Source organism: Seriola dumerili, unplaced genomic scaffold (assembly GCF_002260705.1).
Source record: "Seriola dumerili isolate Sdu_G_001 unplaced genomic scaffold, Sdu_1.0 BDQW01000121.1, whole genome shotgun sequence".
Classification (NCBI taxonomy): Eukaryota; Metazoa; Chordata; class Actinopteri; order Carangiformes; family Carangidae; genus Seriola; species Seriola dumerili.
Genome location: NW_019174376.1, coordinates 1,737,916 through 1,753,026, shown reverse-complemented (window position 1 = coordinate 1,753,026; position 15,111 = coordinate 1,737,916). Strand labels below are relative to the sequence as shown.

Genomic DNA, 15,111 nt, shown 5'->3' with positions numbered 1-15,111 from the left:
AAGAAAATTAGTGAACTGAAGCTTTTAAAGTCATCTGATGTCACATTGACTGCAGGGTAAAAAGCATCTGTTTGGAATAGACTGAAAAGAAAACAAAAATGAATATGAAAAAAAATCAAATTGCATCAACTTTAAAACTGAGCTTTTGCTCTTTCAGTGTCCATGATGCAAAATTGAAGTATCTTGTATTGTTAAATGTGTTGTCATTGATGTGCAGAGTTTGGAGGGTGCGGTGTCACTTTGGCAGGATAGGGGCTGTCAGCAGCAGAGCTTATTATGTGAATCCTGATGCAGACAGAGGAGAGACAGAGGGCATGTGAACAGTTTTCATCTCTCTCTCCTTCACAAAGACTCTCCTTGTCTCCCCCCTCCAAGAAAGGCTCTTTCCCCTTCCCCTCCCTGGGTCTATCATACTACCTCCTGCCCTTCCACCTCCCCTCCCCTCAGTCCACCTCCTCCCTTCTTTTCTCCTGCGAAGAATGAGAGGCATTCGATCTATTCTCTCTCTCTGCATCCACTCGCTGTTGTCTTTCGGCCTCCTCCCATTGCCAGCAGTTTCCCACATCTTTTGTGCTCTTGAATTCTTCCCTGCTCCATTTTACCATTCTCTCTGCTTATTCCACCCATTCAAAGTGAACCCGCTCTTGGCCCTGCGTCAGTGTTCGACCTGTCAGCTCCTGCGTCTGCAGTGAATGCCAGTTCGCCACCCCTACTTGTCATGAGATACTTACTCCGCCGAGGCCAGGGGGTCCATTAGGTCCTGGAGGTCCAGGGGGGCCGGGGTTTCCGGGGGTGCCAGGCTCACCATCTCTGCCACGGGGACCAGGGGTTCCCTGAAATAGATAAATAAATAAACAAAAAATCTATAAAAAGGAAAAGACCTAAGGTAGTTTCATAATGAGTACTTGTTATTTGTAGTGACTCATGGCAGATGACCACTGCACATTGTTTTCATTATCACTTAATCTTTAAATTTATCATTTAGTCCAAAAAAATGTGAGAAAATTGCAAAAAGTGCCTATCACAATTTCCAAATTCAAATGTCTTTGTCCGACCAACAGTCCAAAACTGAAAAATATTAATTTTCTATTATAGAAAACTAAGAAAAAAACAAATATTCACATTTGAGAAGCTGCATCCAGAGAAGTTTTGGTATTTTTACATTAAAAATAAAATATCTTAATCTTAATTATATTCTTATGCAATGTCCCTTTTTGACAACTAAAGAAAGACACCTATTTGAAATCTAATGCAAATGAATATTACACCTCCTTGATTAAAAATCCTCCTGTTTTGATCTTATCGTTATGTCAACTATAAATACACCTAGCCAAGTAACAAGGACTTTCCAAGCATATATGAGTACAGAAAAAGTGTTAAATGATAATTGTTACAACTCAGCATTGATTCATTTTCGGCCTGTGTGCCAACACTTGAACTCAGAAGTACTTTGGATAAATTATTACACAGTTGCTGGCAGACGATACTCTGCTGGACTACATTTGTCAGATACTGTTGACAGAGGCCTAATGTTCAGTTGAACCTACTCCAAACTGCACTGACGCTCTACATGAGGGAACTCGACTACACCTGATACACCAGTAACAGTGATCCATCAGGACTGAAGTTTATCTTTATGAACTCAACCACGCTGGACATTTAAAGGTTAAAAAAAAAAAAAGCTGATGAAACAGGTTAAACTTTTATACCAATTGCAAGTTATACAATTCAATACAAAATACAGATTTATTTCCTGCAGGGCTGTTGTGCATGTTGAAGATTTATCAGCCCAAATCAGACAACCTGGCATACCTCTGTGCATGTAGTGACAAATTACCCTGCAAGGGGATCCTGAACAAAGAATGTGTACTTAACCTCTGCTAGCCAAAACTCAGTCCACCTTGTGCTTAAATCTACATAAACAAGACGAGCACACGACATAAACTCAGCGCCTGCAGCCATTATCACGTACAAGTGCTGTTGCATTAATGTGATGATCAAAGCCAGGCGAGTGCGGCGGCGCTGATTTCCCACACTGACTGATTGACTGAGTGAGAGGCCTCCGAGAGAAGCGGAGGTTTACATTATGAGAACCCGACAGTCCCACATCTGTTAAACAACCCAGACCACACAGCCTAATGGAAACGACACATGACTAGTTAGACTGAGCTGCTCAGTCAAAGGCTGCCATTCTGCAAACCTGCAAGCTATAGCAGGTAGCCCCACCCCCACCCAACCTCCACCACCGCCCCCAAAGACCTAAAGCTATCACATTCAATAGGACGCACTGTACTTCTTAAGGGAGAGAGTTTTCTTTTTCTTTTTCTTTTTTTTTTTTTTTTTTTTAAGGGTCAGGGCGAAACACTTTTCAAACTGACCTTCTCTCCCTTCTCTCCTCTTGATCCACGGGGTCCTTGCTCTCCTGGTGGGCCCTGGGTGAACAGGAGACAGTGAATTAGTAACTTCAGGTGTGATCTCAGTATGTGAGTTAAAGAGACAGATGCAACTTGTGTTAAATTTCAGATCTTGGGAGTCTGGCAGTCTCTTTCTGTCTTGCATGGATAGAGGTAGTACAGAATACTCTCTACACACAGCGAGTTTTAAAAGCTTTCTAAGGAAAAAATGGACAAATACAGAAATAGGTGCATACCATAGGGCCAGCAGGTCCTCTTGGTCCTACAACCTGCACAAGGGAAGAAAATAGAGAAAATATAAAGATATCTGCATTATACAATGTTGACTATCTTTGCTAAAATGTTACCCTCAATCTTTGAAGTCATTTAAGTGCAGAATATGAAGGCGTGTCGGAGTGCTCAAACTGAATCCTCTTGAAATTTACGCCCATTACTAAAACGTACATTTAGCAGATGTATTTACACATGTGAGGTTTAGATCTCCCTGGACATGAAGGGAAACATTATCTGGCTCCCATCAGAGCAGACCTGTTAATTGCTAATCTCTTCAGGCAAAGCATTATCAGAAACATACAATAAACAATGCCTTCTTATTTCCTGCCATGAACTTGTGTTCCCTCAAATGGGTAAAGCATTTCCAGGTGCAGCTCTGCAGCAGCAGGGAGTTTTCCCTCTCTCTCTCTTTCTCTCTCTCTCTCTCTCTCTCGCTCCCTGGCCTATGAAGATCTTTATGGAGGATTGTATGGAGGAGTTATTGTGCTTGGCTGTCTTCCTGATGGGTGGGCTAACAGACCTGCCTCCTCTCTCTCTTTCTTTCCTTTGTAGACTGGCAGCATACAGTCTTTGAATTCTTCAGTTATTTCATAATACTGCATTACGTTACTTGTTTCTTTATTTAGTAAAAACTATTACAAGCATCCACAGTCCTGAATAGTGCGCTACCAACAGTGAGGGAATGTAACTAAGTACATTTATTCAAGTATTTTGAGATACTTCCATTCCATCCTGCTCCTACTCCACTAAAATTTCAGAGGAAAATGTACTTTTTACTCCAACACATTTATCAGATATCTGAAGTAATATTGCAGATTAAAATTGGTTTATAAAATGTGATGCACTCGTATAGATTAACCTACTTAAAATAAAATAGTTCAACCTAACAGTAAAGTGCTACTTACACATTGATGCATCAGTAATAATAATCTAGTAGTATATAATAATATAAGACTCACAGGGCCCATTTTTCAGAATTTCTACTATGACTTTTGTTAAAATACTTACATACTTTCCATTGCATTGACTGTTACTTATAGTGGTGTCTCTTTATATTGCAGTATTGTTACTTTTTTCTGAATACTTGCTTCACCAGTGGCTACAAATAAGGGTTGTAAGTGTTTCATGTGAGGCTGAAGATGTGAGATCTCTATCACTTAAACCATTTCACTAATGAGCATTTTCAAATTAAAAGAATGGTTAAGTTGTATTTTCAGTAAAGGGGGTTGTTTGGTGTCAACTTACATCAGTAATGTCTCCAGGTTCACCTTTCTGACCCTGATATTGAAGAAATAAAGCAGCAATTAGCATTAGGACAACAAAATTGTGTTCAACATTTTTGATCTTTTCTCACCCACATAATTTTAAAAGTACTTCCAATGGAAAACTTGCAGTTTTATCAGGAAATTGGTCAACAGCCAAATGTTGAAAAATAAGTATCCCCTACAGTATCATCAGACACATAAATATGGCACACAGTGTGGGGCAGGAAATAACTATAATCCATCTGGCAAAGCTTTTTCACATCAAAGTCTCGTTGAATCCATAAACTACAGCCCCCCCCCCCCGCAGCACTGATATCTGTGTCTGGGACAGATACTGATTTAATTGCAGGTGCTGGAGAGCTTCATTTCACAGACACACACAAACACACACGTACAGCCTCAAGATCACATACGCAGACTAATCCATAAACAAACGCACACGTACGCACACGTACACACACACACAGTGTCTTAATATCCCACAATAGTCTCACCTTAGCTCCAGGTACTCCTGTTATGTGGTCGGGAGGGGTAGAGGGGAAAAACAGATTGTGGTTAGTGACTGGCTTATACAGAAACAATCGAGGAGGGTTGCACAATATTTCCCAGAAGCCCTGAAAGTCTGTACATGCTTTTAACCAGTTGTACTTTCCTAAATTAAACTACTCTAAAGACCACCACCAAATCACACTTGTTGTACCCAAAGAGCCCATCAGGATTGAAAAAGTGTTGGCTGAATCACCATCTTAAGAGCTCAAAGCAAAAGCAAAGCAGCTGCGAGTAAAAGAGACTCATAGGAAGCAAAAGCATTGGAAGAGCCTGTGTAAACTACATGTTTTCATTACAATATTAAACTGTATTGTTAGCCAGAGCTGGATTTTTGTTTTTCTATATTTCAAAGCATTGTAATGAGCATTGTTAGGTAGCAATATTGGTCCATTATGAGTTTGCACACTTTGTAGGTAGGGAAATGAAGTAAAATGGATTTATTTTTTTCAAAATATTTGGTGTTAAGTGCCAATATGACACCCACTTTTATGTACTAATTCCAAAACAGCATGCTCCTGATTTGTAGCAAAAAACAAGCCAAACTTCTCAAATATTAAATGTTGTCTAAATACAAGTAGCCATAAGACATACACGGTAAAATAGTCTAAAATCTTTCAATTTTGATTGAAATCTGTTTCAAGAATAAGTAAACATTACATATTTGATCTGACAATCAATGCCAACTTTATGTACCTGACGGTGTTAGATAATCTGTCACCTGGACAAATTCCTGTTGTATTGAGAGTTGATAGCCAGCCCGGGTTTTAGGTGATTGATAACTTGAAATGATACTTTACTTGTTACATACTTCTTACTATAGCACTTAGCTTTGCCTTGAATGGAGGATAAGTATTGTATAAAGCATTTTAATTCAATTAGCATGCATTGCAAACAGTGACACTTCTGATTTCATTCATGCTCCTCAACCAAATTTGTCAACATTTCCAAAGCTGACCAAAATGCTCCCTGTTTAACAGGAGGCAAATGGTAGTTTCAAAAGTGGCAAATAACTCCTTCAAAAAGCCTCAACCCTCAGTCAAGTGTCAACCCTCAGTCGTTTTTTTTTTTTTTTTTTTTTTTTTTTTTCTTGCCATCAGATCTGCAGAAATCCACAGAGAGGATATAGAGTAGAAATGCGAGGCCGTGTCTGCTTGACTGAGGTATTTCCTTAATGGCTGCCACATGTTTTCATGATACTCAGGGAAGGACAGAGTATTCAAACAAGATGGGGCCAAGGTGAGCCAGCTATAGAAAAAAGGCGATGAGGTAGCATTTCAACGAAATCTCAGATGTGTCACTGTTGTTTATTTCTTATCATTTGTTTGCTTTGGGGATAGAACAGTTTTCAAATCAAAGGGTGACATACAGCAGAGGCCTGATTTATAAAGGTTAAACTGCACTTGGCCAACTTTTGATTGATACTAAACTGTCCATGCTTCATTTTCTCCCCAAAATAAACAACATGATGTTGTACAGTAATTTATTTATGAGAGGTGTGAGATAAATAAATTACAACCAATGGGCGTAGATGTGTCAGCTGCGCAGATGGGGCAACACTCTCCAAATGGGATTTCAGGTTTGGGGCAGTCTTTTAGCTCCTCGCAGACAATTTCATCACACAGGACGGTTCCAGTGTCACACACACAGATGCGACAAGGCTCTGGTTTCCATACGTCCTTGTCGCTATAGCGTTGTCCGTCCTGTAAACAGCTAAAAGCATCCTCCTCTGTGTGTGCGATCATAGCAAGGGACACACAGAGGCCCAGGCAGGTAGATGGTGGGAGGAAAAAGAAGATTATGCGTCAGGTGTGAATAGCAGTCACTGCAATATGTAACTCATAAACAAGTATAGTATTTACTGTAAGTCATAAGATATGCTTGAGATAGGAAGGAAACCAAATGTTTTGTTGAGGTGGGAAACGCATATGCAGTACAATAACAGGTCCAAAGTGTTAATACAAAAAAGACAAAATGAAAAACTAACCCACCAAACATTTTTGTTTGCTTAATAGGAAAGTCATTTGATACTTCATTGATCCTTGTGAGAACATGTCTAAGCAAAGCATAAGGTCAGCTACAGACCAGAGTGACTGAAGCTGGTTGGGATGAACTGCATTGTTCAGTGGGACGTCAGCAGGGCAGATGCAACAAAAGCACTTGAGCTCTTGTCATCTGGCTCTTTACAGCTGATCTCCCACCCACTGATGAACAATTTTATCAATAGATATTTCCTTATCAGCACAATTTCAACAAATAAAAAATATTGTGCCGCGTCAAGGTCCCAAAACTAACCTTAAAAATAAACAAAAAATCTCATCATTACATCAATGAATTACCAACACTGAGTCCAGTTATTGACCAGTACGTGCAATATCTAAAGTAGCCACATGGTGGTAGTGTAACGCCACAGATTCACAATGAAGCTGGGTAAGACCAGCAGGAAACCTCCAATAACTTCACAGGAGCTGGAGACCATGTGCCCAAATTCCTCAACAAGTTAAATATAGGGCTCGTTTACATTGCGGGAGACACCCTAATTTACTGCAAAGCAGACAGACTTTGCATTCAGTAAATGAAAAATGTTTGGATTTTTTTTTTTACAGACCACAGCTTGGTAAATAGAGCAAATAGAGTAATGTGATGGAGGTGGGGCATGTTTCAATACAGGTACTGTACGCAGTCTAAAGTACAGCACTCAAGAAAAGTTAACAATAGACATAGGTAATTAGCCATATTCCAGTTCATTTTACAGTCTGGCAGCTTAGTCAATAGTCAACAGAGGACCAAACACTTGCTCAAAGAAATGCTCTGATTAGAGCCACTGACCATGCACCACGGGGTGAAAGTGTCTGACGTATCAAAAGAAAGGCCTCAGGGTGCAGAGAGGGTGAGAGGAGAAGGGGCAAGTACAGTAGCTATATTTACCTTTGAGCGCTGCTTAAGTCTAGGTAACCTAACGGACCTCAGCAGCAATGAATGAGGTCTTTCTGGAAAGGGACAGAGTGGGCAATTCACAAACTATTGCCTTGTATAAACACGGGGCACATTTTAAACCCCATCTGGAAGCCATAGCTGTGTCAGATGCCAGTTCCAGCACGTCAGGAAAAAGAAAATGGTCAGCTTTCATGCACATACCTTGTGGTTTTGACATTTAGTTTTACAGGCCTGGATGTACTATCAAAGGCCTGCACCTGTCCTTTCACTGACTCGGGTATGAAAGATTCTTCTGATATGAGATATTCTGGGACAAGGGCTCCTCTATCTGCGGGAGAGCTGATAGAAAGCTGGCTTTTCGTCACTGAGGATAATTTCTAAGTCTCCTCTCCCATGTGTTGGCAGAAGTACTGTTTTCCAGGGAGGTAAAATGAACAATGAAAATTGTAAAGTGAACCCAGGTGTAGTAACTTTTAGGCCTCGATCGAGCTTTAACCCCTGTCTGATTAGCTCCTCACCTGCATGTACAGGTCAGTCAGTGGCCTCAAAACTGAGAGCTGAACAACTGACCCCTGTCCTCTCTGGGCCATTGCGCCTGCTGTGCTGAGGTCACAATCAGACCTCTTTACCACTTGAGCGTCTCCCAGAAAAAATTTCTGCCACCAGTTAACGCAGAGGAAAGGGCTTTCATTATATCCAGGGGCCTACATCTCAGAATGAGTAACCTGAGACTTGCAGTTGCTTTGGCATGAGCATTTTCCCCCTTTTTTTCACATTCCTCTTGAAAAAACACCTTTTCTTTGCTTTAAAAGCTCCGTAAACCTGACTTATTGTATACTGAGAAGACTGCACTTCTCAGTATTACAATAAAAAAAGTCCCTGTCTTATATTTTTCCAATCACCTCTCTCTAGCACCCTGGCTCTGTCTCTCTCTGGGCTGACTGTCACAGCTTATGGGTAATCTTTTAAGCAGATGGAAACCCTGAAATCATATGGAACATTATTTCTGGCCCCAAATCTGCTGGCATACCTTAACTCTCACGTCTCTTGCGGATACTAAAATCAATAGTGATGATGAATAATCCCACTCCGATATAATTTAAAAAAAAAAAAAAAAATGCAGAGACAGAAGAAAGTCTGCAGGTATGGACAATAATAGCAGGGCCATTTGATTCTTAATGGAGTGTTTTTATGGAAATTTAGATTTTTAGTCCACCTTTCCGCCTCAACAAGCCAGGATCTGCCTGGATGCCCTCTGACAGCAATGGAATGTGAACACTTTTCACCAAAAGCCCTTGAGCCTGACCACCTTTCACTTTTCGCCCATCCCCTCCCCCCCCTCTCACACTCTATATTAAGTGAATCTGCAGTTAAAAGGAGAGCTTGTCAAGGCCCCTAAAGCACCCACAGGTGTCTGGCAGCTTAATTTAGGAAAGAAAGGGGGGGTCGGGTGAGGCATTGAGCACCACTGTAGTGGATCAAAATCTGAATCTAGTGATCTCCGCTTTCCAAAATGTAACTGAGAATGTAAACTTTGACAAGAATGGGGGGAAAAAAATACTGCGGTTAACATAAGTACCCGAATAACTACATTACCAAGAAAACAAATTCAGCTTTGTGCGCCTTATTTCGCGTAAACGTCCCACATCCCTCCATCCATTCCATCACTTTTACGCACGTCCACAGCTCTGATATACTGAGTTTTGTCACAGCTCCTAGATACAGTAATATCAGTACTTTTGGTAGACAGGCGGTGCACAGCTATCGTCAATCAAAAAAATAACTTTACCTGCAACAGAGAACCCAAACAAGAATGAACTTTCTGTGCGTAAAAGTTGCGAGGGAGATGACAAAATCACTGCAGGCACCAGAACAGCCTCAAAACTTTTCCAAATTGCTTATAGATGAACATATTTGAACTTTCGCTTTCCATATGCACCTTATGACAATTTAAGCTTTTCTTCATTAAAGCTCTGAGAAAAATAAAAACGGTCACTTACGGTCGTCCTCCTCCTGACATCTCACAACGGCTAATAGACAGACTTGGGTTGCTACAAGTAGCAGTACAGTCCTGGAATCCATAAAGCTGAACATGTCTAAATATTAGACATGCAGGGCCCTTGAGGGAGAAAGAAGGGTGCGAAGGGAGCGTTGGCTTCTCTCAGTTTTTAGTGTGTGTCCCCAGTTACAAAAGCCGAACCATTCGACATTCACCCTTTCCAAAAAAAAAAACGATGGGGGAATCCAGCGGCAGGACCCGGACCTGCAGCAGAAACTCAGCACCGACCGCTTCAGGCCAGACGCTGTAGTTTTATGTCCCCGTTGCCTTCAATGAATCTTCGTATATTCCCAAATATCAGCCCGGCCCCTTACCCCCTGTCAGGCTGAAATCTGAGCCCCGTTTCCCTCCCATTCTGTCTCCCAGGTTCCATTATTCCAGTCCCAGACCACTCCTTTCTCCACGTGCTGCTACTGAACCCAAAAAAACTGAAACTTTTTTTTTTTCCCCCCCTTTGGTGCCTGCCCCCCCCGCCTTGTTCATCGAAAGCATAGCGATGTCAGAGTTGTTTCGTTACGCCAAATGAAGGCGCTCCTTCTGTATTTTGGTATATGCAGTCTAATAGATAAAGTCTAGTTCCAGTTCCAAGTTGTTGTGTAGCTATAATGAGTTGGGATTTAATATTTGCAAGGATGCTAAACGGTTATATTGTCATCAGTTTATGAAAATACAATAAAACAGTGAAAATTCGTGTTACAGAGACACATAGAATCATATTTGGGATGGATTTGATGAGCTGTGGTGAAACTCACAGAAGGTAAACATATCCTAAAGTAAAATTAAGCCGCCAAAAGCCTAGCCAGTGTCACTGACATTTAAAGTTCCCCTAAACTTGAAATATTAAACTAAGAGAGTGCCATGACCACACAGAGGAAAGGCAATTGTGGATTTTGAAAAGTGATAATAAAAGCCCCAAAAACCTTTTCACACATAATTTATTATCCCTGTAAAATTAATGAACACAAATCATGCTCAAATACTGTAATACACAAGAAATGCATGACGCCTATAGAGATGTGTTGCATTTTATTAATCCACCAATGTATTATGAAGTCCCGTAACCCAATATTATTACACTTTCAGGGCACTGTAAGTTCATATTATTACTTCACACTTAATGGTCCAGCAATTCATGGACATGAACTTACTTTTACTGCAGATCACAGACTGATGTGACCCTTTGGTCAAGCTGTAAAAATGATATGAGGATAGATGTTTCCCCCAGATCAGCTTCTCCATAAGTGAGCAGTTCATTTGTTAGGAAGCTTTATACTTTTACACTTATTTTGAGCCACAACAAGTCGTGATATCCTGCATTTATTCTGGCAGGCCATGATCAGTCATGCTGTATTTGAAGTTTAGCACTGTAACAATTTGTCATTTGATTGATTAGTTGATTGGAAGATAATGAATTGACAACTTCTTTGATAATGGATTTATAATTTCAAACAATTTTTCCAAGTAAAAATGCCAAAACATTTGCTGGCTCCATTGTTTTCATTTGTGAGGATTTGCTGCAGGTTTTTGTCATATAAGTCAATAAGATATCTCTTGTATATGTAAAATAATTGACAGATTAATCCATGCTGAATATAATCTTAAAGTGCAGCCTGAATGGAGTTGTTTGTGAGGCTAAATGCATTAAATAAGCACAACTTGTGTTTCTATACGGATATGCATTTGCAACAGTAGCTTGTAAATGATTGCTTTCACACTCGTCACCTACATAACCCCTGTGTCATTCAAGATATGAGGCAAAATGGTTCAACTCCAAGTTATTTCACTAAGCCTGAATATTTTTTTTTCTTTGATTGGCTTGAAAGCTGAAGAAGCATAAAGAGATTTATGCCAGAGTGGGCAGGACCAGGGGTCTCACCTGGTTAGTTTGTTTCGGATGTGACTCTCGTGGCTGTAACACCGGCTTGTGTGTATAAAGGAGGAATTTGATCTGATGGTGAGGCCTTTGTGAAAAGAACGGATGACCCTGCCTGAGTTTGAGGGCACACAGCATCATATTTTCCTAACTCGGATAGATGGACATGTATGATAGCTGAATACTCTGAAGAGATGTTGTCTGTTTGACTTATTTCTGTATTTCACTCATTACCATGGCAGTCTGGTTCTGTTATGGCTCTGGTATCAGATTGGGTATTTCTTCTATAATGAAAACTTTCTTAAGCTGTCTGCAGCCAGCTCGCTAGATTTAAATCAAATCAGATGATTCCAGCTGAAGTTGAACCTGCTCTTAGTAGCTTCTACTGTAATTTCTATTTCTCACTGGTAGATAACAGGTGTAAAAGAGTAGACATAAAAAACTGTGGTTGAAGAAATTTAACATTGTTTGTTTGATGAACTACCCTTGACTTTTGTCTCACTTTTAGGTTGGATTAAAAGTTCAGTCACCCACTGCACCATGAAATGCAGTTGAACTTTAATGCAGTTTATTATCGTTGGGTGTGTTTATTAATCCAGTGTGATACATTATTTGGAATAAAAGACAGTGAACACCAATGTTTGGTTGGTAAAATTACAAGGAGGGATCTTTATTAGAAGCACTTTAAGCATTTTAAAAGACTGCAGCTGTAAACCAGCAGGATAGAGTGTATAACTGTAACACACAACTAAACTTCCTACAATGCACTGACAGTGATGGCTACATCAACGTTGATATAGGCTAGCTAAGATTTCATAAAGCACTCACTATAAAACATTAGAGAAAGACTGATGCGTACTGGTCAGAGCTGTTACAGTGGCAGTGGATTGATGTCCTCATAAACTTTATCTTGAACACACACTCTTCCCATGCAGTTTTGACCATAGTTAAATGTTTAACATTATAATTTAGTCATTTTAGGTCCTTTACAGGCTGTCTAATGTTAATACTCTAACCAGTGGCACCACAAACACTAACTCAGCTTGTCAAGCTCCACTCATAATTAGCCAGTTATAATTTGAGTAAACACTGGACACATTTTAAAACAAGACTTTTAAAGCCCACCTTCAGCTGGGATTATGACTGAGATGGATTATTCTTATTATTAGCAGCAGCAGTAGTGGTGGAGGGGTGGAGGAAGTATTCAAAGACATTCAAGCTTTGAAAATTTAGTTAAAATGCAGAAATATTAAAAGCATAATACACTTAAAGTATCAAAAGTAAAAGTAAAGTACTCCTGGAGAAAAATGGGCCCTTTGAGTGGTGTACTGTATTATTATGTAATATTAGATTTTTTAAATACTGATATATTAATGTATAAGAAGCACTTTACTTTGGAGGGAAATTGACCCTCTCATACACATCTGAAACATGTGAAAAAACTACTACACACAGGTTCTTGTAAGGGGTCAGAAGCCAAACAGGCTTCACTGGTTTAATGCAATACATCAGATTTTATATGCTCATCATATGTTTTTGTATGTGGAGCTGTCATCTGTAAACTGTCAGATTAATGTAGCAGAATAACAAGTACAATATGTCCCTCTGATATGTAGTGGAAGCAACAGAAAATGTAAATACTCAAAGTACTTAGTTATATTCCACCAATGATCATTATTCTCTTCTAAATTAAACTGCAATCAATGCAGCAAGGACTATGTTCTGTTTTAATATGATCATCTCCCGGACCACTTCTGTTCACAGAGGCAACACATGGCCAAACCAAACAGCCTTGATCTTCTCATCAGACCGGTGGACAGAGTCTACAGTTTGTGCCATACTGACACTCGTGTCCCTGGTCTAACCCTGTCACATGTAGCTGAGGTCATAAATCACAGCAGCTAACTGAGCGTTCATGCCATGAAGAGCCACTTGTACTCTGTAGCGACAACTCTAGCTATATATATAAATGGCAAGGAGCAGTTTGGTTGCATCATTTATGTAGGGTCCTCACCCCTCTGCAGGTTCTGACCTGTGAGCTTTGACCTTTGACGCCCTCGCACTTTATTGGAAACAGGAGCAGCTGGTGCATCCTGAGCGTGCAGCATTAGCGCCATTCACTGGCTCTCGGCCGTCTGTGGAGAACTCTGGTTGTCTGTCGGGTCAGAGAATCATATATTGCAAGTCAGTTTGTTTTTCAGGTCCATTTACTGAGTCCAGGTTCAAGTCAAGTACATAACTGATGACAGATCAGTGACATATCCTGTTTTACTCACTTGCAAACAAGTTCATCACTGAAACCTGCAGGCAGACACCAGACACCTGCAGGTTTCAACCTAACAACATGGAGAGATGAACTAGATGATAATTTGACTTAAATACTCCACTGATTTAGCTATGCTGGTCAAATGTGGTCAAAAGTTTTAGTTTTCATTCATGTAATTCCTATACTCCACATTCCTACACTGAAATTGAACAACTTGTAATTTTGCATAGTTTTAAACATCTTGTGCGGTTGGTATCAAACAAAAAGCTTATGTCTGACTATGTATAGCAAAATTCCAAGCACAATGACAATCGTTTTCATTTTGTGATCTTGTGGCTCGACCATAAACACTGTGCAACCCCTGGATCAAAGCATCTGGATCACCAAACCATCAATTATCTATTCATAGGCTGGAGACCCAAAATCAGCTGCAGCCTCTTATTTTGTCATTGCTGGTAGTAACTATAATCGGCCGGTGCTTTTGTGGACTGAAAATTTGTCAGCAGTTGTAAAAACCAATAACATACTGCTTCTTGACAGGGGTGCATATGCTGCTTCACAGTCTCAGTGCTTGCATGTGTGGGGTATTGTTGAGCAGTGTGTGTTGCTCTGTATGCGAGTACGATCTCTTTCAATAAGCAGCCCACAGATGTGATAGTTTTGATATTTCCTGATTCTCATCTCAGTGTCTGTGAGCGTGCATGCGTGGTTTAAGTATTAAGGATCGCTGTCAGTGAGTCCAGACAAGACATTGCTTTGTTTCAGACGTGCAAACCTCAGTTATGCCTGGAAAAGAGACGGGCTGCAGTGTCCTGTTTCTGGGTTTTGATGACTTCTTCAGAGCTTCTCTGTGGTGAACTGATAGACATGTCCCCCTCTCCAACAGGGTGAGGGGTTAAGGGTGACAGAGTCCCTGATGCTGCAGAAAGGATGAGAAAATAAACACTGGCACTAGAGGTATCAAATGTGTGTCATGTGAGCACCCAATCCCCAGAGATTAGGGATCAATCCTGCCAACATGACAGGAAAAAATCACCCTTTTTTTTTTTTTTTTTACCCTTTTAACAACTTTCTCTTCACGTTTTTAATTTTAGCATGGACACACTGCCTGAATTTAGGAAGTTTTCTTTAACTAAAAATTGATTCTCTTCCAACAATTACCTGCTAGGTACTGTATTGTATTTTTTCTGTGAAGTTATGATGTGGTGACGAATTACCCCTGCAGGAAGTTCAGTCTGCGTATGATTCACGCTGAAGACCTGTGCTTTAAAGAGGTAGAAAATTATGGGAAGAATCAGGGACTATAGGTCTGTAGTTGTTTAGGAATGAAGACTGTCTGGAAAGATAATCAGAGAGTATGGGGGAAGAAGAGAGAGAGAGAAAGAGAGAGAGGGAGGCAGACAGAGATGGGAGTTGCAGAAAAATAGAAAATGAGGGAGAGAGTGAGAAGAGGTGAGGTGGGTGGGAAAGATGGAATG

General features: G+C 40.3%; 1 protein-coding gene across 1 annotated transcript in view; it reads right to left on the bottom strand.

Moving 5' to 3' along the window:
* The window catches only part of LOC111223942 (collagen alpha-1(II) chain), a 48,784-nt gene extending 39,137 nt beyond the window's left edge, over window positions 1-9,647 (bottom strand). The window contains exons 1-7 of the mRNA XM_022748255.1: window positions 9,436-9,647; window positions 6,018-6,227; window positions 4,447-4,463; window positions 3,933-3,965; window positions 2,651-2,683; window positions 2,379-2,432; window positions 732-833 (exon numbers count right to left, since the gene is read on the bottom strand). Coding sequence (XP_022603976.1) covers window positions 732-833; window positions 2,379-2,432; window positions 2,651-2,683; window positions 3,933-3,965; window positions 4,447-4,463; window positions 6,018-6,227; window positions 9,436-9,529 — 543 coding nt within the window. The 5' untranslated portion in view covers window positions 9,530-9,647. The remainder of the gene's footprint in view (window positions 1-731; window positions 834-2,378; window positions 2,433-2,650; window positions 2,684-3,932; window positions 3,966-4,446; window positions 4,464-6,017; window positions 6,228-9,435) is intronic.
* Window positions 9,648-15,111: the final 5,464 nt, after the last annotated feature.